This window comes from Aythya ferina, assembly GCF_964211825.1.
Source record: "Aythya ferina genome assembly, chromosome: 22".
Lineage (NCBI taxonomy): Eukaryota > Metazoa > Chordata > Aves > Anseriformes > Anatidae > Aythya > Aythya ferina.
The window spans coordinates 3701920-3726552 of record NC_140320.1 but is presented as its reverse complement, the minus strand read 5'-3'; the positions used below and the strand labels follow the sequence as shown (position 1 = coordinate 3726552).

The 24633-nt window shown below is 43.3% G+C and overlaps 1 protein-coding gene and 1 long non-coding RNA gene across 7 annotated transcripts in view; both read right to left on the bottom strand.

Annotated features, from left to right (window-relative positions):
- The window catches only part of LOC311422437 (uncharacterized protein), a 128365-nt gene that overhangs the window by 3795 nt on the left and 99937 nt on the right, over positions 1-24633 (bottom strand). For 2 of the 5 annotated variants that reach the window (XM_084495504.1, XM_084495505.1), the window contains exons 1-6: positions 9984-10068; positions 8329-8446; positions 7089-7176; positions 6507-6691; positions 5893-6001; positions 3067-3174 (exon numbers count right to left, since the gene is read on the bottom strand). In XM_084495504.1, coding sequence (XP_084351630.1) covers positions 5911-6001; positions 6507-6691; positions 7089-7176; positions 8329-8446; positions 9984-10041 — 540 coding nt within the window. In that variant the 5' untranslated portion in view covers positions 10042-10068 and the 3' untranslated portion in view covers positions 3067-3174; positions 5893-5910. Of the gene's footprint in view, positions 1-3066; positions 3175-5892; positions 6002-6506; positions 6692-7088; positions 7177-8328; positions 8447-9983; positions 10069-10301; positions 10453-24633 lie in introns of those variants that run through there. The other 3 variants (XM_084495506.1, XM_084495508.1, XM_084495507.1) reach the window with 3 other exon arrangements.
- The window catches only part of LOC311422440, a 33641-nt gene continuing 20727 nt past the window's right edge, over positions 11720-24633 (bottom strand). Inside the window, exons 2-3 of one of the 2 annotated variants that reach the window (XR_014685361.1) lie at positions 12773-12851; positions 11720-12497 (exon numbers count right to left, since the gene is read on the bottom strand). This is a non-coding gene — a long non-coding RNA (uncharacterized lncRNA). The remainder of the gene's footprint in view (positions 12498-12772; positions 12852-24633) is intronic. The other variant, XR_014685362.1, reaches the window with a different exon arrangement.

Sequence of the window (24633 nt, the reverse complement as noted above, 5' to 3'; positions counted from 1 at the left end):
GTTTAGCCCGAGCAACGTGTGATTGTCACAGCAGAAAGCCAGGTCTCCCTTTCTACATTTTACCAAAGACTTAGTAGCAAGGAAGACTTCAGCTAAGCTCTCTATTACTTCACATAAATGCCTTCACCAAACAAAGTACATTTCAGCCACCTCTGAACTTCAAAGAGTAAAAATCAGACAATTAAAAATTAATCAGTTTCCCACGCATTATGCTGTCCTTTTAAATTAATTAACCCACTGCTGAGCTGCAAAGTCTAGCCATTTTTAACACATTTCTCAATCATCAGCATGACACTTAGTCCTACTGGATACAAAATGAATTTCTGCTCATTTAGAAAACCAAACCAAAGCAAAAATGCTTAGAAAAAAATGCCACAGAAAACAGGGCTGGAAGTCTGTGCAAGCCTTGTGTTTATACCCTTGCAAGTGTCACCTGTGCCTTCATCTAACCAGCACTTTCGAAGTTCTTAAGGGCAGGGCTTCTACAGCTTCTGAAGCCATAAATGAGTGCTTATTTACTGTTGTAATAAAAAAAAAAGCTTAGACTAATCTGTAACCTAATTTCACCTCACTGCAAAAACGGGTTTGCAACTATTGTGATTGATTCATAAACATACAGAAAGAAAATCCCTTTCTCAAAGGGAAAGCATACAGTCAAGTTACGTTATTATGTTACTCCGTGACTGACCTGTTGGATTATCTTGGGCAGATCATTTCAATTATACTTTATTTCTTTCTATTGAAAGCACAATAATCACCTTTTGCCTTTGGTGAAACCTCTTAGAAATATCTGCATAGGGTAGACACGTAAATAGTAAGGTCCACATCCATCAGGATACAGGCAATTCCAATGAAAGAAGTGGCTAGTAAGCACCTCTGGATGTAGACCTACACTTAGTATTTGTACTGCTAATAATAGGACTCTTCAAGGTCATGTTTTAATATGGGATGGATTTCTATTTGAGACAAGTCCATCTGGTTGCTGGTTCTGCCAGCTGTGTCTTTTACAGAATGGAAAGCTGTGTGGTATCCTTCAGGCTCAGCAGCAAAAGGAAAACACAGTTGCACAAAGAATCTGCTCCTAAAAATTCCTGCTAACATAAAAGTCAATTGATGGCCTCACCCTAAACTTTCCAGTGGTGCCCCAAGAGGTGTTCCAGGCCTGGTACTCCAGCCCTATCAGCTTGAAATATTTTACTGAGATAGTGAAAAGCTTTCACCTATGCTTCATAAACTGAGGGTCAGCAATGGTTCCCTGGATTGAACGCTCACTTCTACTGCTGCATATATATTCATGGAAGTGTCCTTTCTTTCAGAGGTAGCTGCGCATGCAGTCCATTCCACTAAAAATAGGGTTTATTTCACTGAAGGTGTCATTCGCTAGGACAGTTGTCGTGACAGAGACTGCTGGCTGAATCACTGATCTCCTGTCCTACCAGATGTCACTAGTGAGTAAAATAAACTCATTTTATAATGGCATAGACAGCAGGAATGACCTTAGCACACCAAGAGCATTCCTGCAGAAATACTCACAGTGCTCTGCATGCATCGCCACCTGACACCAGGGAGACCCAGCCAGCTGAGTGACAGCTGTGGACCCTCTCCTTTCATTCACACAATTGGGAAAAGGAACTCTAACTGTGCCCTGCTTTCTGGAGGGGCTGATTTTGACACAGTAGATGAAATCAAGCTAACCATCTAACACCAATTTGACATACAACACTGTACACCCACTGACTTGTGCACACTGTTGGGTGCAACCACCCAGCAGACAAGGTGCATAGGAAGCCCATTCTCCCCTTTACTGCACTATTTTAAAAGGCATCTTATGTCAAGCATTGCATTTTTGTAAGCCCCCTGCACCAGCACGAATTATTCTACAGTGGCCTAGAGCATCACGGCCCAATTACTACCTGAGTGCACACCCAGCAGGAGGAATGTTGGTAATTACCAAGACACATTGTTCTACCTTTCCCTTCCTCACTCCAAGCGTCTCCCTTTACCTCACCTTAAATCTTCAGTGGTATGAGAAATTTCCCTCCAGGACCTCACTAAATAGGCAGTCTCCGAAACTCCTTTTATCTCTAAGTAGCTTAAATAAAGCTGGAAAGGAGGATGCTGTAAACCTTGCTGTCATTGTCCTGTATGTGAAAGGTTAATTTTACAGCCTGGATAGTTCTAGACAAACTGCCTTTAGTATTGATGAATGTGGTAGCCCCGGGGACTCGCTCACCTTGTTCAAAAAGTAGATGAGGGCAGTGCCTGCACAGTGCCAGTTGAGCTCCAAAGGCAACACGATTGACAATAAACTGCTTACAAATACAGGAGGCACTTTATTTGCAGCCCCCTCTCAACAGGTTCCCAACCTGTAAACTGGTATTTAACTGATGCAAGCACCTTGCGTTGATAAACCAGTTGTTTCTTGAACAGATTCTTTGGCTGAGAGCATTTTAGGGAAGTGGGCAGGCCATTCCTCTAAAGCTCTAACAGCGCAGGCAGTCTGAGGCCCTCTAGCCCCAGGAAGTTGCACTTCAAACATAGCCACCTGAATTGGCACTAATATTAGGAAGGATTCTCAGCCTACCGTACCACGAACTTCAGACAAGGATACTGACTGCTTGTATCAGGGGGGTCTTGTCTCTTGTCCTTAGGGTAAAAGGGGCAGTTGCACACAAGCAGACTCTGTGGCCCAAGTCCTGTTAACATTTACACTGTTCTGATGCAGTGATCGAGCAGTTCAGCAAAAACAGCAACCCCCAAGACTTAACAGATGGAGTTTTAGTCAATGTCTCTGCTAATTCTCATCATTCATCCCTTCCAGAAAATTTATAACCTGAGTATATTTTATTTTGTAAAATGCTCGTAATTACTGAATGCTTCACTACAAATCTGGTGATTTGTAGGAGATTCCATGGGTGTTCCCAGCTCTAGTAATGCCTTAGACAGAGCCTAGTAAATAAGTACTCTAACTGGCAACCACCTCCATAAGCATGTACTTCCTAGTGTGATTTAGAGTAAGAATTACTATTCCCAGTGCACAAAATTAAGATTTTTTACGATACAGACCAGGCAAGCATGAGGAACTGCTGCTGGCTGTGTGAAGTCCCTCTCTGGGCTTGAAACTCCCTGCTGCGCATGGAGGAGTGACTGTAAGGCCGTCCACACAGAAGTGACCTGTAGGGAAGAATACAAGACATAGCTGAGAAACAACTTTCTAGACACCTCACTTAAAATCCTTCTGCCAGTTGTACGTTACTGATGAAATGCTTGTGTCCAGCTAGAATGAAGTACTTTTTCCAAGTAAGATTTTGTAAGACTTAATATGAAATGCTTTGGTAAAGTCCAGATGGATTATCTGAAGAGTGTTAAAAGAATATATGGATTTAACTGTGGCATAAAACTGCCACTGCTGTGTTGAAATATACTGCTATGTATCAGCATAGCGATGATATTTCATTCACATGCACGCAGTACTAAGTACACAGATTATATATAATTAAAGTCAGTCAAACTGTGGAAAAGAACGCTGAGGATCCTCAAGCCTCTCCTGCTCGTGATGGTATTGAAACTCCTTACCATCTAACATCTTTTCAATTGGGCTGGATGACTTATTCAGCTTTATGAGAACTGATGGAGAACATGCATCCTACCCATTAGAACACAAGAGGGACTAATTTTAACAGTGAAACATTCAATTTCAGCCTGGAATGCTCTATATATTTAACCCATTGATCATCTACTGAGAGACTTTCACTTGCTCTCTCCAGGTTTTGTGATTGATAGACTGGAGTTGAAATCTGACTGCAGCTTAGGGTGATCTCGTGCTCTAAACAATCATACAGTAGCAAATCTGTCACTGTAAAATCCATGCACTACCATACATCTGTTCACTTGTTTAAACTTTTAGTAAGCAGAGTTTATAAATGCTTCCTAAGTCCAAAGAAGCCAGTGTTTCCTGGGCTATTATTATTTTTAATGGAGCCAAAATTAGCTCATTGGCTCTCTCCAGAGCACTGTGAACAATTCAGTGCAATATGATATGTGATACACAACCACAAAGCCACCATCACTTCCCACAGATGATTTATGTATGAGAGATGGCTTACTATTCACACCTAATTCCAGGCACAGGAAATATGGGAACTCATCTGTTTTTTCATCTGTGTATTATAGCTGGATCTAAACTCCTGAGGCTTTGGTCTAGCACGATCTCTGTAGCTACTCCATTTCTCCTTCTACTAGGAGGTAACGTACCCAAAGCACAGGAACCCTTCATTATTTAATAAAAAGGATTCTAATTACAGATGTAAGAATTAAGTTGCTGGGTTCAGTGACTCCGCAGGAGGCACCTGGAGCTGCTCATTAAATACTTCATCTTCACATGCAGTACGGGGCTCGTAGGAGAGAGGAGAGCTTGGTAGGACTGCAGATTGTGAACTGCATCCCTGTAGTGACATTAAATATTCCTTTGCAAAATCACAGCTACACCACGCTCTCCCTGTCAGGCCATTTTGCTTGGGTTCTGTAGGGCCAGGAAATGTGAATTGAAGTCTGCTGATACGTGGAGGGAATTATCAGCAACACTGCTGCTACCTGCAGCACCACACTCGTACTGTTACCGAGTGCTGTACAAATGAGCCGAACAGAACTTCTGTGGAAGGCCTCAGAGGAACACCAAAGAACCCACCTTTCACAGGAAAACCGCCCAACAGAAAGCTAACCTTGGGCTACCAAATTCTCAGAAGGCTTGTAAGCATTCTCTAGGATGTAGGAAGGACGTGCCAGGATTTTAACATAGAAAACTCTTCTTCCCCCCTGCTGTACCAAGCAGCCGTTCACTACAGGAATGGCTGAACCTGTACTCTCAGTGAAGACTGGCAGGCCACCAGCCTGGGCAAGTGCAAGGTTTGTTTTTTGTACCAGGCGTCTTCCCAAACAGCAAACACCCACAGCGTGCAACCTAAGGAAGCTTCCCAACTTACTCCATCATTTCCCGTGAAGGATGTTTCTGGCTAATTGACCATGTGAAACGACATCTTACGCCTTTCATAATTTTGGAAGATAATTGTTTTGCAACAAAAGCGTGGTCCCTCCTACCCTGTTCTCCTTGTTGCTTGATTCTGCATCAGTGGTGGATTTGTGACACACCCAACAGTGATGCACTGCAAGTTCCTAAACATGGGATTATTTGGATTTTATTGAGTGTCAAGCAGAACCAGAAATTACATACAAGAACCATGTTGTACCCGTATCTGATCCCTAACACCTAAACAGTTTTAACCTGGGTAATAGAGCACCCACCACAAAGTTGCCATGGCCAACAAACTGAGGTCCTGAAGTGGTGAAAGCTCTGTGTGCATAGCAAGTTTACAGCTGACAAGCGAAAATCACAGAGAGCGAGCTGCTTTCTGTTTGGGAAGGGAAAGCAAAAGTTTCCCTCATTGCTCAGCAACACCTGCACATTCAGACCTGTTACTTTATGTCCCAAGGCTACCTCAGCTGGACCTCTTGGCTGGACCTCAGACATATGGTTTAATTCTAGGTAGTTCTGTGTAGAGCTAGGAGTTGGACTCAGTGATCCTTGTGGACTCCTTCCAACGTGGGATGTCCTATGATTCTCCCATAAACCCAGCAAGTGTGATGACTACCAAACCAGCTGCGATTCTCAGTGTTCTCTCAGCTTCGTTCTTTGTTTTTCATGAGCACTTCGGAACAGCACCCTGCTTTATCTGAGGAATTACTTCTTAACCTCACGAATTCTGCTGTAACCAGAAGGAACCAAGCTCTGTTCTAATACTGCAGGCTAAATTTCACCAGAGCCAAGTGTCATTACAGTCTCCTTCAAGTTCTACATCTTAATGACTAAATAAGATGCACAGGAGATGTACTTACCTGCTGGGCAGGGCTGGCTTATCCCAGTGTCTTCAGCTGAGAAAGATCCAAGAGTGCAGGTAACACAATGAGTGCGGCTTGGATCTGGCTCCTGCCTGACCAAACAACGCTACGGGGAAAAAAGACAAAATCATCCCAATGGGCCCAAAAGGCCACTTCTGCCCAAACCTATGTCCCAGGGACACCTGGGGCAGGACATCAGCCAGTACTGCATCTGTCTTGTGCTTCCTCCTTCTCTGTCCTCTCTTCCTTCCCAGCACTGTTTCAGGGATATTCTTCGGGGCTAATTTCTAGAAGCAAAAATGATGCTTCGAACTCCAAGCTCCTCTGGGGCCTCAGCGAGGGTTTTAGTGGTAGGCAGATGATGTGAGCGCTAACACTCTCAGATTTTAGATGAGAAATATTTATTCCTCTTAATACAGGTCATTTGTGGGAAGTCCTACATCTACTACACCACCGAACTGTTTCAGATTCTTCTTTGCTGGACAAAGTTCAGCAATATCCTCCTATTAAACCAGAGGGCTGTCCTCTCCTGACAATACAATCACATTCAGGCCCTGCCTGTCAGAAAGAATGAAAATTTGCCATTGAAAAGTAACATGCCCATTCTCTACCTATTTCGTCCATCTGGGCAGATGTAATTATCTGGGCATTCCAGGCACTCCAACTCTCCCTCTGGAGAATACTGACCAGGACTGCAGCTCCTCTGCACACCACTGTGTGGATCACAGGAATAGCCATCTGGACACGCACAGCACCCAGCTCCATTCTCTAGGCTGAGATAGCCATCGGGACAAACCTGCAGTAAGATCACAGTGTCAGATCCACAACAACATATTCTTTGCATGAATAACGTAGAAGAGGAAAGTTTCAAACATCCTTAGCTCAAGTGCTAAAAAGAGAGCATTTCAAAATCTGGCCTATGAACTCCTGAGAATTCCCAACACATACTTTTTACTGTCAAAAGAATGTAGTGCAAAGAATTAATAGAGAAAGTGCTGCTCACTGTTTACCTGGATAGACAACCAGATTGCTCTGAGCCAAATCAAAGACAAATACCAAGAAGAAAGTTCCTGAAAAATTTCAAACTAGTCTGCAAAATATATAATGAAGTTTAAAATCAAATGATTCAAAACACATGCCAGTAGAGGTAGAAAATACTACTTCCACCTGTTTGTTCTTCTTTCCCAGCTTACCTGGCAGGCTGTGATGTTCACTTGAGCTGTAAGTTCATTCGCTGTTCCCAGCGGGCATTTCCTTGGAGCTGCTCGACCCCCTGGACAACTGGAACAAAAAGAATTACAGTTTTAAAACTAAATGCTTCCACTTCTTTGGAATTCCATCCCCTAAAAGCCAGTATGGGTGTTCGGTAGCTACAGAACCACGCCCATTACCAACTGCTCAAAAAGCTTCTTCAGCCATGGAAGGGTGAATTCAAGTCAGATCACTCCAGAACCTCAGAGGAAGCTAACATTTATTGTCTTTTGGGAGGTCAAGGTGCACTGCTTGGACCGCATGTCCACAGACATGGAGAATTTGCAGTAGGAGACCTGGCAACCTGAACTTAGGCTCAAGATGGTCTGTGCAAAGCCTGTCTTTCACAGTCTTGGTTTGGGATTGTGTCTGAGAACTCCCGAGATGACCATTACCTCTTGCATTTGAAGTGAGCTGGCTGTGGTAGAGAAAGCAGCCTGAAGGTTTTTCTCCTGAGGAAGGCAAAAGCATCCAGGGTTCAGCACCTCTAGAAATCAGCCACCAGCCCCCTGCAACTTGTTGCTCTTTGTACCCAGACGTCCTTGTTTTCAGGCTACTGTTCTGTGCTCAGCTAACGTTACATGCTCTGACTGGCATACCAGTAAATAAGCAACCTGGACACACAATAAATATGCCAAGACACGTTTCCCTGGACCAAGTGCCAGACACCTTGTGCTCCTTTTAAGCTGAAACTCAGCTTAGACTTTGTTGCCACTACAAATACAGACAGTACTCCTACCCCGCTCCTCCTAAATACGCAACACAGAATACACAGAAGATGTCCTAAGCAATCTCAGAGGGAATTTGGTTTCATGAAGCTTATGCTTCCTAGGAACACACCAGCTCCCTACCTTTTTTATGGGACTATAGTACTATTGTGTTGCAGAACAATCACTTCCATTGTTTCAAGGGGAACTGTGAATGTGCCAATCACTGCAGAAAGTCCCCAGAAGTCCCCAGAAGAAAGTCCCCCCTAATTACCTGAAGGTAGTGGTTTTCCTAGTCAGCTGATTATTCATCTATGAGGAACTAGCAGCACACTTTGTGCCCCACCTCCTGGTCTGCATTACAAGACAGCTCTCAGAATTTTCTCAACATAAGAGGACATTGCAAACGCCCCAGTGTTTAACTTCTTATTGCAGGAGTAGAAACACTGAGCGAGAGGGAAGGAAGGAGACTTACTAGGAGCCCGTTGGGCATTCCAAGCAGTTGCCAGCCGTGTAGTAATGGCCCTGCCTGCAGTCGATCAAACACTGGGTCTGGCAGTCTACGTTGCACTCTGCTGAGAGGGAGGTTGTCCCTGTAAGAAAGCAGAAGAAAGAAATTTAAGGTGGCAAAGAACAAACACTGAAACCTCCAAGCTAAACTACCAGTTATTATTACACCATAACGTATCTGCACAATTCTATCACTGGTGTTATTAGCAGCAGCACTACTAATATGATTATTTTAGCGTTAACAATGCTGCTTTGCCTTTATAGGGAAGTGGAGTTAATGAATGGGACGCAGGATCCCAGCAGTGTAATGACTAAAAAACAAACTGGAAATATTCTAAGCATCTCGTTAGAAGAAAACGAAATCAGGAAATCTCATGTTCCGCTGTTAAACAAGTGCCTCATTATTATTACTGTTACACCTACATGAATTACCTGACTTCCCAAAGCCACCCAGAGAGTACCAAAACTGGAAATAAACCTAAACTGTTGGCTTTTCAGCAACATTATATTCCATTATGTCCATTAGCACACTCACTCTGAAGATTTGGTGGTTAAAATTAGGAAAAGGTTTCTTTTCCAGCATGAAAATCTGTTTCTGTAAGACTTGTGGGTAAATACTCTAACCACAAAATTCTGAGGGAAATCCCAACAGACTTTAGATCAGCACTCCAGTTTCAGATGCTTTATCAAACTAAATCAAACTGCTCTCTGTAGGCAGAGATACCTTTATAATTCTCCAAAAAAAAGTCATGTTATCTTTGCCAGAAAGCTGGAAACCTAAGTTTTCATCAGAGTGCACACAACACAGTCTGGTGGAAAGAGCCAAAAGATGACAGAGGTACTGCAGTGCTGGGTGATCTCAACCAAGTCACTTCATCTTTCTCTACCTTAGTTATCTAGTCTACTCAGCGAAGACAATTTTAACCATCCCTTTAGAGGAAGTCACTCAACATCATGTTCTGCCAGAGAAAGCTAATAAAAGATCAATAAGGAGTAAGGTATGCGAAACCTGACCTCCAGAGCATGGAATCAACACAGTTACTAGCTCCCTTCTTGCATTTCTTAGCTTAATTTTGCAGGTCTGTTAGATTTAGATTCTGGTGCCAATGTCCTAATACAGTTGTCTGTTTTGAAAAGTCAACTTTGCTATAGTAACAGGAAGGACTATACATGAAGTTCTGCACAAAGGCCTTCTCCATGTGCCTGTACCTGAGCACCAAAAATGAGTGTGCAGGTGTGCAGAAAAGTTCTCATTTCAGATTTTCTAGAATACCTAGTTTGTTCTGATTTTTTTTTCATTTTCAGACTAAGCCATCTGTTCCACACTCGAACATCTTAGTGTTATCGTTACCCCAAAACATGGCCACATGGGTTCTTTTCTGTCTTTTAAAAGATTAACACTTGAAGCAACCCCCTTTCTCCGCCTGTTTTCTCCCTGACTGAATTGAAAAAAAAATTATGCTTTTGAATGAACTGCAACCAGACTTATCAGTTTATATCCAGAATGAGCTGAACAACTGTCAGGTCTAATTCCTTATGGCTCTCAGAAGGTAACAGTGTCAGCACCAATACAACAGCAGCAACAAGAAGTTTGCCTGAATAAAAAAGTTATCCACTCACCTGTCAGCAAGATCCTGAAGCTACAGAATAAAATCAACCAACTCAAAGCATTAGCCATGGGGGCCAGTAAACCGCTCTTAAGAAAATGCTCGGAGGCTCTGTTGAAAACATTTCTTGAACATCTGGTGTCGCTTTTGCTGAAGCCCAATGTAACAAAATCCCTCCCACGTAATTACTTTCCAGTACAGCCTGAAGTGAAACAAACACCAAGCAGCAGAAAGAAAGGATGGCCAAAGAGCTAATCCCGTGTAAACTCCCCTCTAGCATTAGTGGTGCTAAAAAGTGAGAGAACTCCTTCAAACATGAGATAGAGCTTACTTTCCAAGTGTCCTGTGGGCAGGGAGCTTTCACATTTACTTGTCATTAACTTGCAGATCCGTCTGGCTGCTCAGAAAGATAACCATATGAAAAGGACACCACAGGGTCAAAAATTTATTCTTCTTCAGCCTCTATGTGAAATATTTTTGCAGTCTGTTTGTTCTGCAGTTTCAGGTTCTTCCTGGAATTTGAAAACCCAGGTGAATTCTTCATAAAATTAGGAGACATTACAGGGGAGAATCTATCTTCTACCTAAGTTTTCCTGTTATAAAAAATACCCTTTGCTGATGCACAAGGCTAAACTTCATGAAAGCTATGGCAGCACTGAGGAGCAAACAGAACTTTGGGTTCTTCTGCAAGCACAAAACAAGCAGAATATATCCTGAAGCACTTTCATGCACGTCCTACTTCAGAGCAGGCTTCTGTTTAAAAAAGAATTCTTCTACTTTTAGAAGTAGAATGAAAAATTCAGGATTCAGCACCTGCTCCAACGAAGACTGCAGAGAGATCCTTTTTTTTTTTTTTTTTTTTTTTCCCCTGGAAGTTGCAATATCCTCTCTTCGTTTAACTTTCTGTAGAACCTCCTGGAAGCCAGAGGCTACTTAGGGCTCTGGAAACCTATCGGTTACCAGCAACAGAAACAAAAACGTCTTCCAACTTTCACAGACACAATTCCACTTGGACACATGAGCCAGGCCAAGAATGCTCACTGGCTCACATGGAGTTACTGGGGAGAACTTCTATCCAAATAAATAAGTAAATAAATCTTCCATCCTCTGTACTACTGGGGTTTGTATTAAGAAATCTGTATGGCCACTCGTGTGTCTTCTCATTTCTGCAAGCCTTTAAGAGGGCAGTTGAGGAGGACAACCGGAGAGTTCAGTGAAAGCAAAGCTCACTGAGAAGAGCAGTCCTTCCACATGCCCAAGAGATTTCACTCTGTGACTGTTTAATTTCCCTTTTCAGAACAGGATCCTTATAAAGCTTGGACCAGAATATGAAGTGCCTTGAGTCCTCTAATGACAAATTGTGTCAGAGCATCTCCGGCCAGGAGGGCGCAGAAGCCCTGACCACGGTGGCAGTGTCTACAAACAGGCCTGATGCCCGTCTTCCTAACTAGCAAAGCACCATCTGTTGCACTTTATAAAGTCTTTAATTAAACTCCTCCAGTAGAACTCAGATATATCTGTTTCTTCCTCTTCTGCACACAATTCCTGGAAATCTCTGCAATTATCTTATATTACAGACAAGAATTGCCAATTAAAACCTAATCAGCGCAGTGTAAAGGCAGGCACCAGGCCAATTGCTTCTAATTTTCTTCCCATTTTCGACCCACTTGCCCCTTGTACTTCCAAAAGTTCAGAAAACGCAGGAGACGCAGTAGAAGGCAGAAGAGGCAAGAAAAATGGCTAGAGTCGCATTGCCTCATTTCCATTTTATTAATAAACTGTGAAATTATCAGATTTATGAGATAACGCGCAGGTCAAACCCACCCCTGTGGCATGTGCTAGAGTAAGACAAAGAAAGCATCTGCCACCTGTCTGGGGACTCGTTTGGGGAATGAAATACTGATTTGGTGCACAGAAATGGTCAGTCCTCCCTCCGACCAGCCGAGCTGGAGCTCCGGGCGGGTCGGTGGCTCATGGCAGGTCACCCACCCTGCTGGCACAGCGTGAAGCATTATCTGGTCACAGAGGTTGCCTGGTTCGGGACTCTGAACGTCTCAGTGCAGATTCTGACATCCAGGGGGTCCACAGCAGTTTGGGATCTGCCCACTTCGTCCCTCTCTGCGTTAGCAAGAAGCTGAATCTGGCCTGATGCACCTCTCTGTGCTGCCACAGGAATGAGCTGCTGGGAGACCAGCACAATAACCTGGGACTCGATCCAGGACGCTGCAATTTACTTTCACAGAGCAGCAGCAGCATCCATCTGAAACATCACAAAGCCCTGTGCAGTTTGCACCGGCTGGTAAGCTGTAGCTATCCATTCCTGACTATAAAGAAAACAGTTTTGTTATTATTTTTTCCTCTTCTGTCAAAAAACAAATAGATGCAGATTGAATTCTAAATCTGGGCTGATAGAAGTAATGTACAGATACATGAAGAAGACTCCAGCATGGAAAATAAATAGGTGTGTCCTCTTCTTGGCTGCAGGCATTGCAGACTGTATGGCTGGCAAGTATCAGCATATTGACTCCTTTGGAAAAAAAGAACAAAACAGTTTGTTTTCCATAATTGACATATTCATCCTCCCTCCATCAGTGACTTGCTTACTGCTTCAGCAGACCTGGCTGTATATTAAAAGGGTTCCCATCTTTCTTGATCTATTTGCTCAGTCCCAAAATTATGCTAGTGGTCCCTCACAAAACAAAGAGGTACTATTTTCCTTGATTTGAACACCAAAATTCATTCTGTTCAGCTCACTGCCGATAGCAATAAACCAATGGAAGTCTGAGAAGCATCACTACCTACCCCGTAGCAGAAAAGTACCTTCTTGTGGTCCCTGCTCTTCACCTGTAGTGTCAGGGAATACATCTCACCTTGCAGAAAGCTGCAATCAGTCACGCTGAAATTAGTTCACATTTCTGTGTAGGCAATTTTCCTCACCCATCAAACCTCATAAAAAGTCCATTTTCTAAATGAAAAGTATGCAAATACGCAAATTTGCAAATCTCATTTTACCCACAGCAAGTCTTTTGGGGAGAAAGGAGCAGGGAGGGAAAAGGAGGCACAATGGGCTGAAAACTGCGCAGAGAGGCAGGAAGTAGAAATCACACTGAGAATAGTTTCATTACTTATATTTGCACAGATTGAAGTTCTTCAACAGCTTTTAGAAATTTCTCATTAACACAGAAGGAAAAGATCTGTGAGTTTGAATCAAAACCATGCTTTGTTCCTGTACATAAACAAGTACATTCCAACGTTATTCCCCCACTTATCTCATAAAATGGCAGGAATTACGCAAACAGCTAAGGGTGGAGTCTCCTCCCATCCACTTCCCTCTGTCTTTTTTTCCTTTTTTTCCTTATTATTGTGCAGACAGCACTGCTCACATACCTAAGGATTAATGCATTAATATTCCACCTTCAGAGCTGCAAAGTCAGGGCCACATCTTTCTTGCATGAACGCATGCATATATTTACACACACACAAAAAAAAAACATCATCAAAAATAACTGCAACCCCCTGCTATTGACACCTGTAAGCCACATGCATAATTCACATCTGCTTAGGGGCTGCTGCAGTGCCCCACCATGCACACAGCCCATATGTTCATTAATACCCCTTAACACGGGGCTGGATGTCACGAGACAGCAATACCTCCCAAGACAGAGCCTGCAGATACTCAGCGATGCTGCAGTGATACAGAGGTTATTTTCCTGTTATACAGTCCCAGAACACGTCGAGTGCTGCAGAAAAAAAAGCTGTGAGGTTTAAACAAGGTACAGCAAAGTTCAGTGACACATTAGATACAAGCAGGCACCATCACAGTCAGGGTGCCAACACACACGCCCAACGCTCAGCTATCCTTCACGGATAAATTAAAGTTTTTCTCCTTATGTGAGCAACAACAGCAGTAAAATAGCAGCGTAAAATCATCTCATAGCTTTATTTTGCATGCTGTTTTGCATGCTAAACTTTATCCCTACCGAACTAACAAAATTAAATGGTAAATTTATAAAGGCAATAAACTTTGGAGAGAGAGTGAAGTTAAATGGGTATAACACAGAATAACACAAAGATCTTCATGCAAATGTAGATTAAGATGCAGAACAGCTTTCCCAAATCACCACCAATAGACCCAACGTAGGTGGCCAACAGATTAGAGCAGTTTAATAGCAGCGGTAGGGAAAGGTGAGGAGGCAGAAAATAAGGGAGGAAATCCCAGCTCTGGAGAAATCAACAGCAAAATACTCTTGGATTTCTACACGGCTAAGATTTCACCCAACAGTGTGTACACCTAATACCAAAACTGCTCATCAACTTCGAAAGTGTTAGGACCAACAAGAAATAACCCAGATTTGCTGTATTAGCAAAGCCTTGTAGCATTCACATACACACAGCATCAGGGGCAGCAAAGGTAGGCAAAGACATGCAAAGGGGCTCAGCTGGGAGCAGCTGTCTTAACAATGGGTGCTCCTATAGTTTAAGCAAAAAGTAACAACAAAAAATGTCATCTACTTCTCTCAAAGGGGTAAGATGTGCTTGGTCTGCTCAGTACCCGTACCCACGGAGCAGACAACCCTGCCTCCTGTCCCACACCACATCAAACTCACAGCACCTGGCCTATTCCTGTTCCAGCTCAGAGCTGTTGTCTCTGGACAGCATTGCAGGGTAGGCAAGACTTCCAAAATTTCATAGAGCCTGCTTCACCACCACACATACTTCTGTTGGTAGTCCTAGATAGCTGCACTCTGAGTGGATTCAGGCAGCATTTATTAAAATATTACATAATTACATTGCAATTTATGAGAATTATACTCTGGTAAGACAATGCTCAAAGCCCTGTATTTCTTAGTGCCCTTAGTATAGGGGCCTGACAAGGCCCCTTTTGCTTTTTAACCCCCATTTTTCATGGCTCCTCTGCTCCTGTTGTGCCCAGCAGCAAGGATGACTCCTGCTGCCTTCCTCTTCTTGAGCCTGGTTAACATCCTGCACAGATTTGGTGTCAAAAAGGAGCTCCAAAATCACACTGAACAGCTAACGCTGTCTTCTGAAGTTTCCACTGCTGCAATATTAAACATGGTCTGGAAGGTGTAGGGAGGGATAGGTTAACAAATGCATTTTGTTCGTTGCTCTGAAGTAAGTGAATAGACAGAAATGTAATCAGTGATGCTGACTTGGTGCTGCTGCCTGTTCCTTAAGCAGGAGGACTGGGCTGTAAGCTCAGTGAATCAGAGCTGACTCTTCAGAAAATGAAATGAGAGGAAGCGGGCCAGTGCCTAGCTACCAAAGCAACCTGATGCTGAAATTACCTACAGGAAAAAGCAGGACAAACATACAGAGGGCTTGTTAAAGGGAACACGTGGAATATTTCTGAGCCTACAGAATAATAAACAGGGTTGGCTACACCTCCATTGTGTGCTGGTGAAATCTTAGCCTTGAACAGGACCAGCAAAGAAGAAAATATTTTGGAAAAGCAACACTGGGATTCTAGGATTTTGCCACAAAGCAGGCAAAAATATTTCTGCTCAGACTTCGTGGTCTAGAAGAGATCTTTGGCTACTCTCTGAACATGTTTCAAGGATCTCAATGCTTTGTCGTCTCTTGGCCCAGCTCAGAAAAATCACTCTAGGTTAGAATCAGAAAAGGGCTGAACTAAAACAGTGCTATTGGGTGTGAATTTTAAGTCCATAGCTGAATTTCATCTCCAATTTTATCAGACTGGGGTAATAAAACAGTTGGTGCTATTAAAGTGATGCCCACATGTACTGCAGTAGATCTTCATTTAATATTTTTAATAAAATACACCATGTTTGTGATTAATAAAAAGTACCACTAAACAGCTGCAGCCTTGTTAATTTTATCTCCCATAATTGAAATCAGAGCAGTGTTTTCTGACTCTGAAAACAGCAAAAGCCCCCCAGTGTTAGATCAGTCCGGCTGTAAAACCAGTACCTGGAGAGGGTATGATGGGTAAACAGGGGCTAAGTACTGCTAGGGTGTAACAGTACAGCAGTATTGAAGAAGGAATGTTCTCTCTTACAGGTTAGAGGCCATTTTATAGTAGCCCTGTTACAGAATGCTGCAGTTGGGTGGTTGGCAGTGCCATTATTTACATATTTTCTATGAAACAGGAGTAGAAAACTGTTTGTTATTTTTACAGCAGAAGATAGGGCAAACATGGTCATTTAATGCAAATCTCCACAGAGTGGAAACCCAACTGCGCGTTGACTGTGCCAGCTGCAGCTGTTTATTCCCCTCCTCTCGGCGTGGATGTGAATGAGGTGCTGTAATAGCATGGTCTCCTCCAGTAAATACAGCTATGGAAAGGTGCTGGATTCAAAAGTACAAAGCAAACTGCAGAAGAACAAAGCAGAGGTTTAAAAAAAACACAAAACAACAGATCCCCACTCCTGTAACATGCATGAAGTGGTGTGCAGTCCAGGAAGGATCTTAACTTCAAAGGCTCCTTGCAGCACCAGAGCTTTCCTCGGTAAGACACTATCATGCATTTTATTAGAAAATGATACTGAAACAGAAAAGCAGCATTAGCTGCTGACCTGGAAAAGTTTGCAACATGTCATTTGAAATTGCCCCCTCCGCTTCCATTAGATATTCTTTTTGCCTGAATTCTTAATTAGTACAATCATCATTCTGCTCTAAGTACTAAAAGACCACAATATGATCACTGTTGACTTACACTCAAGAGAATGGGGCAAGTGGCCCTTAGGAAAAAGGGAGTCTTACTTCTTCCAGATGAGAATAAGCTTAAAGCCTATTGCACCCTCTAGAAATCTGGATCCTGTCACACAGGAGCTGAAGTAACTCCCTTTTTAAAGCCTGCTCAGACCTTGCAAAAAGGTTTTAGTTTGGGAAATTGGACTGTCAGAAGTCTCCAAGGCCAAAGCAGCTGCTCAAGTGTCAAAGCCTAGAAAAAAAGAAGACTGAAGTGAGTGCCAGCAGCAGCATACAGAGTGACTGAAAAGATATTTCAAGAAAAAACTAGCCTTTCAAAAACATCAGGCTAGTAATTTATCAAAGGCTGCAAGTGTTATATTAAGGGACCTCACATAACCCATCAGAGGCACTCAATGATTTCTCAGTCTCTTCATCCTGAAGTATTGAAAAATTAGATGCTCGCTATCTGAATCTGAGAATTCCATTAAAGTGACAAATGGCTTCTAACAGGACAGACGAAGCCACTGTGTCTGTCCAGCCAGGAAGAAAACTTCAGGCTAGTCATATCCCATCAGGAATTTAATTGAAAGGCAAAACCATTAAATATTAAATAGCGCAGCTAGCTGAATGCAGAGATACTGAACACGCTACCACCTTCCAGGCAGCACAAGATTTGTCAGAGATGGTCATAGCACTACCATCACACACCTCCAGGGTGCCTGGGAAGGTTGGATTTTATGCATGCTAAAGAAACCACTCCAAGTGCTGCATGGCTTTGTAGGCACCTCTGCAGAGAGGAGAGCAGAGCCTGGCCTTCTAGCACATACGCATTGACAAGCTGGGATGCAGTCAGCTGAACCTGTTGTTCCTTGCAACTCTGCTGCCTCATATCGCAGGTTGTTACAGCAAGAGCAGTCTGAAAGCAGTTAGCAAAGCAAGGATATGAGCTCTAACGAGTTATCTAACGACTTAGCTACCCCATTAGTTTGGTTCTGCATTCATGCCTTTCCCCATCTCACCTGAGATGAGGGGAAGCAGACATTTAAATACCGCCTTTAGCTTCCTGAAGCTAGTAAACAACCACAGGATCCTGATTTCAGGGTCTTTTCAGCATATGACTCATTTTGCCACTCACAGGTGGCTGGGTGCCTGTTTATTCCTGGGAGGTTTATACAGCCTGTATCATATAACTACAGGTGGAGTTCAAGAGATGCCTTGCAGCAGGTAGAAATGTTAAGAACACAGAAGAAATAAAACTAAGCTTTATATGCAATACTGATGTACCCTCCAGAATAGCATCTGAAATAGTTCAGAATCATCATTTCTAACAGGCTAAAATATCTCAATAGCTACTTCATTTTTTTTCTACTTTTACTTTCTGTAGAGGTGTCACACAACTTTACCTATTGAAGAAAAAGTATTTTAAGATGTTAAGATCATTCCAGTTGTGTAGACTCCTTTCATTCAAGTGCTTGAATTCAACCCTCTTCTCCCTTTCAATAGCTTCAGCTAGCTTTTGCCACCGCCTTTCTGAATCGCAATCGTATTTTTAAGAAGAACATAGCACAGCCTCCAGAGCTATCTCCAGTCTGGTTATGATGAGTTGAAGAGTTCTTCACTTGCCCTAGCTCCACAATTGTTAGAATAACCTATTTCTTTCAATAACAGCTACACTGCATATACTGGTGTTTATTCTGTTCTGCGGCTCATTCAGGAAGCAGCACTGCAAAGTATACACTTTCTCCTGGAAGATCCTTTCTGTGGGTCTGGAAGATCCTTCAAAGTGACACATGAAAAAACTTGTTCAATGGGAACTTCCAGTTTTAGACACAAGTTTTTAATAGAAGCAGAAATCAAGATCATTTGGCAGGGAACAGCGTTCCCAGTATAATGTGAGAGCTATTACATTTGTTTGCAAACTCTTTACCTAGCATACTCTTCCACATGAATGTCATGAGGCAGGGCAGCAATTACATCTTGTACTTGAGATACTGAGGCACACGATGCAAACACCAAGAGGAATTTTCAGGGCTTCTATGCCATCATATGCTAACCATACATCTAACCCTTTAGGCATTTACAACGTGCTGTTGTAGCCTTACACATTTTCTACCAAGCTGATTTCTTACATCTGTAAAGGACTTGCCCTGAAGCGCAGAAGGCAGCTGTCTGGAGTTGTGGCTCCTGCTCCATTACACGGCCATGAACCTTCTCCAAGTGGCAGTGTTATAGGACAACAGTAAAAGCTGCCATTCATCTTCCTTGTATTGCCTTGTCTAAGACCACAAAGGACACATACAGCACAGCAGGAACTGAACTCAAGTCTAAGTCACTGAACTCCTTAACTTCAGGACCTCCTCCTGGTTCAACATGAACCAGGTTCCTCTGCACACAAGCAGTTTCAGCCGCTACCCACTTTACCATAGCACCTGACTGAATGCATTAGACTAATACCTCAAAAAAAAGAAAAGAGGAAAAAAAAAAGCTTTTTAGATCCAGCAAGCATCAGAGCACCAGAGTATTGACTTTGGGGCTATTATCTGTGAGCTTTTGATCCACAGAAGTGATACATTTCAAAGTTTCTTCCATCTGTGTAGTCCTCTAGCTAATAGAGCTTATTATACAGAAAAATCTGTCACAGGCTAAAATGCTCTGCACAGCCCTTCAGAGACTAGCAGATAAACTTATTTGTAGATAAACTGATTTTAAATATTTGCGTGTACGCTTGGACCTTTTGTGTTGCATCCTAAACCTGCAAGGTGCTAATGTGTCCTCCCATTCGCTCTTAATACAATTATCCCTCCTTCCCCATGGCTTAAGCTGTGTATTTACCCAGTCAATTATTGCAGGAAGCTAAGTACTTTATAAAACTATGATCAGTTGGCAACTGTCCCACTGATCTTTACCTCGCCCCCAAAACATCATCTGTGGAGCAGATGTGCAGCCACACTTTGAGGTACCCATCTTTCCTTTTTTTTCCATTTGTTCCTGAAAGCCAAGGCTTGGGTTGTGAGCCAGCACATGATTTTTGTTTAATTTTTTTTTAAATTCCTGTTTACCCTAGCATGAAATTGTTTTCTAGGTAGTGATTAATTCTGCTGAAACGTTTCCCACTCATTGAGTAATGTGCTGTTTGAGAAGACTATGCTGAACCACAGCTTCCCTGTTATCAGCAGTGTCATTACAGCTGTGTCAAACAAGCCCTTTAGCATCTCCCATCACTTACAGCATCTCTTACTTGCTCGTGTGTGGTCTGGAGGTAGTATGTTAGCTTAGCTTCTTAAACAAAATGGACAGAGTAGCATACAGCATAAAGGAACGATTGCAAGCTCACTGTTAGCTTCTTTCATACTGATTGCAAAAGCTTGTTTCATACATAGAGTACACTACGTCCTACACTACATTTATAGGGCAGGTGGTCCACCCTGAACGCAGGGTAGGTGTCACCAGGCCATAAAGTGCTCAGCAAGTGGGACACGAGGGCCTGCCTTCACATCTCATGCCAGATGCCTTGCTCAGTTTTCTGTTGACATTCACTAAGAGTCCAACGTCCTGCAGTTTTGGGGCTGATGACAGACCTGTGCATACACAATTAGGAAGGAGTAACAGCACTGAACTAAACACCAGCTTCTAATGAGAGATGGTGGCACCAGAACGCTGCACAAGATGGTTATTTTTCCAGGGGGAGAATAGACTTTAGAGAAAGGCTGAGGAAATTTGGTAATCTTCAACAGTAGGCCAAAGTCACTTGAGCACCCTACTATTTTCATGGGGAGAAAGCATATGGTACTAACAGAATTTTAACCTAAGACATAACAAGAATTGATAACCTTTAAATCAAACTTGTCTAAACTGAGGACTTCCATGAAAAAACAACAACAACAAAAAACCACTATAGTTTGAAGGAAGTGACCAGATGACCGTCTCCATGCATTCAGCCCAAATGTAGGTGCCTTCCTAGGAGCTATGCTTGACCCAGACACAACTCCCACTGGACTCCAAATTCTGAGCTGCACGAAGTCAATTAGCTGACCTAATGGTCACTTTCCTGGGCTACAGATGTTTCCAGAACTCTCGCTTCATGAACTCAGGGTAACACACCCATTCCTCAGACTTAAGAACCAAAGCCAAGGAAGCATTTGGGGCCTAGAAAGAGATCTGATGTTCTCATGCAGCACTTCACGTGAGAAGGATCAGCAGAAACCAAGAAAAATGGAATATGGGGCAACTGACAATAGCAAAATTTTCACCTACTCCAACAGACCAGGCTTGATATCAAGTCCTATCACTAAGATGCACTACTAACAGAATCCTACAGATTGTCTAGGTCATTTTTTCCTTCATCTACAGTGTTGCTACTAACACTACTTATCTCCTGCTTGCTAGAGAGCTCGGCAGAAGTGTACGTGGATGCTGTTGTTCTACTGCCCGAGTTTTTCAGCATCAAGAGGAAAACTATATGCATGTACACATCATTAGGAATTAAAAGGGTGTGAACCCAAGCAAAACAAGGTAATTTGTCACATCTTATGAGTTCTGCTGAAACGGTCAGTGCTTTGATTTCATTCTTTATAATCTCACGTCTGTAGTAGAAAGCATACTAACAACCTGTCTCTCCCTAGTTTGCATTCCTTCCATTTTTCACTGCATTTTCCTGAGAATCCTCTCTGCAGGAGGATTCCTTTTGTTTAAAAAGGGGCCAAATTGTGGTTTTCATTGACGCAGCGCAGGGATTGCATTTAGTTTTCTAACTTTCAGTGTTGTGACAGTTTAACCCAGGGGTTAGTTTAGTTGCCTGGTTATTGCTGTCACGTTTTAATTAGCCAGCTTCTCTCCTTTCAGCTCCTTCCCATTTATCTTGCACTGGCCTCCTCCTGTTACAGCATTACCTTCCCTGTCTCACTGCTTTCCTCATAGAAAAGAGGGTGGCTGAAAGGAGCTGGAACAAGAGCCAAAGCAGCTTGTTTTCATTTTTCTATTATGCCGGCACAACTGGAAAAATCCAAGATATTCTGAGCTGGGGGAGTAGAGCCTTACCTGAGCAAGCACTTCTCCTTTCTAGGAAGTCATGCCAGGTTGGATGGGGCTTTGAGCACCCCAGTTTAATGTGAGGGGTCTTTGCCTGCAGCAGAGGGGCAGGAACTAAATAATCTTTAGGGTCCCTTCCAATCCAAATCCTTCTGTGATTCTGTACAGCTGAATTCCAAATTATGCACCATTGCTTCTGTGGAACTAAGGTAGCAAAGAATGCCTTTCGCATGCTTCACCATCACTTTCAACTGCTTTTAGCCAAGGCAGCACACCTGGACATTCCTCGTCAATTAAACTGCTTCGGGCAAGAAGCCACTTTGTACTTTTAGCTATTTTTACCCACTTGAATAAGAATGGCAGAATTTGGGCCCTTATTAAAATCTCTTCATTAGAATATTTAGTCAAGGACAGAATTGAAGCAGACTTTCCCCAACCCTCCACCTGCTCCTTAACCAGCAGGTATTTGCAACACTTGGCACTGAATGACTTGTGTTACTGTTCCAAGAGATCCCAGCAGCCTGTCTCTTACAGGAAATACCCATCGCTCACAGCTGGACTTGTTCTAAATCACCAGCTTACCTAGAAAGCCTGTACGACCAATTTCCAAGAACACAATCATGTGCTAGATTCTCTTACTGGAAATTCAGGGAGGAAAGGGATTACTTAATTTCACTGGGTCAAAAATACCTAGTAGAAAAAAAAACAAAACACAACACAACCTACAAAGCCCAAATCCTTGTTTTCCCTGTGTTATGACACATTCTATTTACATTTGAAAAATGAGTGTCAGAACTCCAAAAAGCATTGTTTAGATTTTTGGATGGTCAGTTTTCCTTTAGAAAGCCACAACATCACTCACACAGCATTTGCTATGAAGATTGTTTTAATTGTTCTCCTTTCCCCATCCCTATTTCAGGGGAAAAATAATTTAAATGCCAGCTCTGAACAGATTTATATTCAGAATGGTTATTGCTTTAATTATTGTTTGTCTATGAAATTTCTAAGAGCATCCCTCTTAGGGGACATCTGCAGCTTGCCAGCTGAGCAGCTGCCTGAGAGATAAGGCTCACGGGATCTTTCTTCTACTTACTCAGTACAAGTTCCTACCTGATGCTCAGGCAACTAAAACCTGAAATAAAGACTGAGGCTCATCTTGCTGCCCCCAGGACACAGTGGACATGTCTATCCTGCACAAAGGGGAGTTCAGTTTCCTGCTTGACGAACCTGATCTCCTTCTACAACAAAGTGACACGCTTGGTGGATGAGGGAAAGGCTGTGGATGTGGTCTATCTTGACTTCAGCAAGGCTTTTGACATCGTTTCCCACAGCATTCTCCTCAAGAAACTGGCTGCTCTTGGCTTGGACTGGCGTACGCTTTGTTGGGTTAGAAACTGGCTGGATAGCCAGGCCCAAAGAGTCGTGGTAAATGGAATCAAATCCAGTTGGAGGCCGGTCACTAGTGGCGTTCCCCAGGGCTCGGTGCTGGGGCCAGTCCTCTTTAATATCTTTATCGATGATCTGGATGAGGGGATCGAGTGCACCCTCAGTAAGTTCACAGATGACACCAAGTTAGGTGCGTGTGTCGATCTGCTTGAGGGTAGGAAAGCTCTGCAGGAGGATCTGGATAGGCTGCACCGATGGGCTGAGGCCAACTGCATGAAGTTCAACAAGGCCAAGTGCCGGGTCCTGCACCTGGGGCGCAATAACCCCAAGCAGAGCTACAGGCTGGGAGATGAGTGGTTGGAGAGCTGCCAGGCAGAGAAGGACCTGGGAGTGATGGTGGATAGTCGGCTGAATATGAGCCAGCAGTGTGCTCAGGTGGCCAAGAAGGCCAACGGCATCCTGGCTTGTATCAGGAACAGTGTGACCAGCAGGGCTAGGGAGGTGATCGTCCCCCTGTACTCAGCTCTGGTGAGGCCGCACCTCGAGTACTGTGTTCAGTTTTGGGCCCCTCGCTACAAGAAGGACATCGAGGTGCTTGAGCGGGTGCAGAGAAGGGCGACGAAGCTGGTGAGGGGCCTGGAGAACAAGTCCTACGAGGAGTGGCTGAGGGAGCTGGGCTTGTTCAGCCTGGAGAAAAGGAGGCTCAGGGGCCACCTTATCGCTCTTTATAAGTACATTAAAGGAGGCTGTAGAGAGGTGGGGGTTGGTCTATTCTCCCATGTGCCTGGTGACAGGACGAGGGGGGAACGGGCTAAAGGGGTATTTTAGGTTGGATATTAGGAAGAACTTCTTTACTGAGAGGGTTGTGAGGCATTGGAATGGGGTGTCCAGGGAAGTGGTGGAGTCACCATCCCTGGAGGTCTTTAAAAGACGTTTAGATGTAGAGCTTAGTGACAAGGCTTAGTGGAGGACTGGTTAGTGTTAGGTCAGAGGTTGGACTCACTGATCTTGACGTCTCTTCCAACCTAGAAATTCTGTGATTCTGTGACATCAGGAAGAGGTTCTTCACCTAGACGGTGGTTGCACACTGGAACAGGCTTCCCAGTGAAGTAGTCACTGCACCAAGCCTGTCTGAATTTAAGAAGCAATTGGACTGTGCACTTAGTCACATGGTATAAACATTTCGGTAGACTTGTGCGGTGCCAGGAGTTGGACTTGATGATCCTTATGGGTCCCTTCCAACTCATGATATTCTGTGACTCAGATATACAGGGAAGCATAACATTGGGTAGACAACCCAAGTCTCAGCAGAACAACAATGCTTCTGTAGCATACAAATATTTGATCTAGCCAACCTACATAATACCATCAGTTGCTTCTTTTATCAACAGTTGAAGACCTTCGCAACACACTGCTCTGTACAGTGGCAACAGCACCAGCATAAGCCTGCAACCTCATCTCTTGGGTTTAGGTTCCCTTCACATTTAATAGGATAATACACGCACACAATGATGTAGATCAGGTGACACAAACATTAGGAATGTACCGTTCCAATCCTAACAAAGTCATTCAATTTA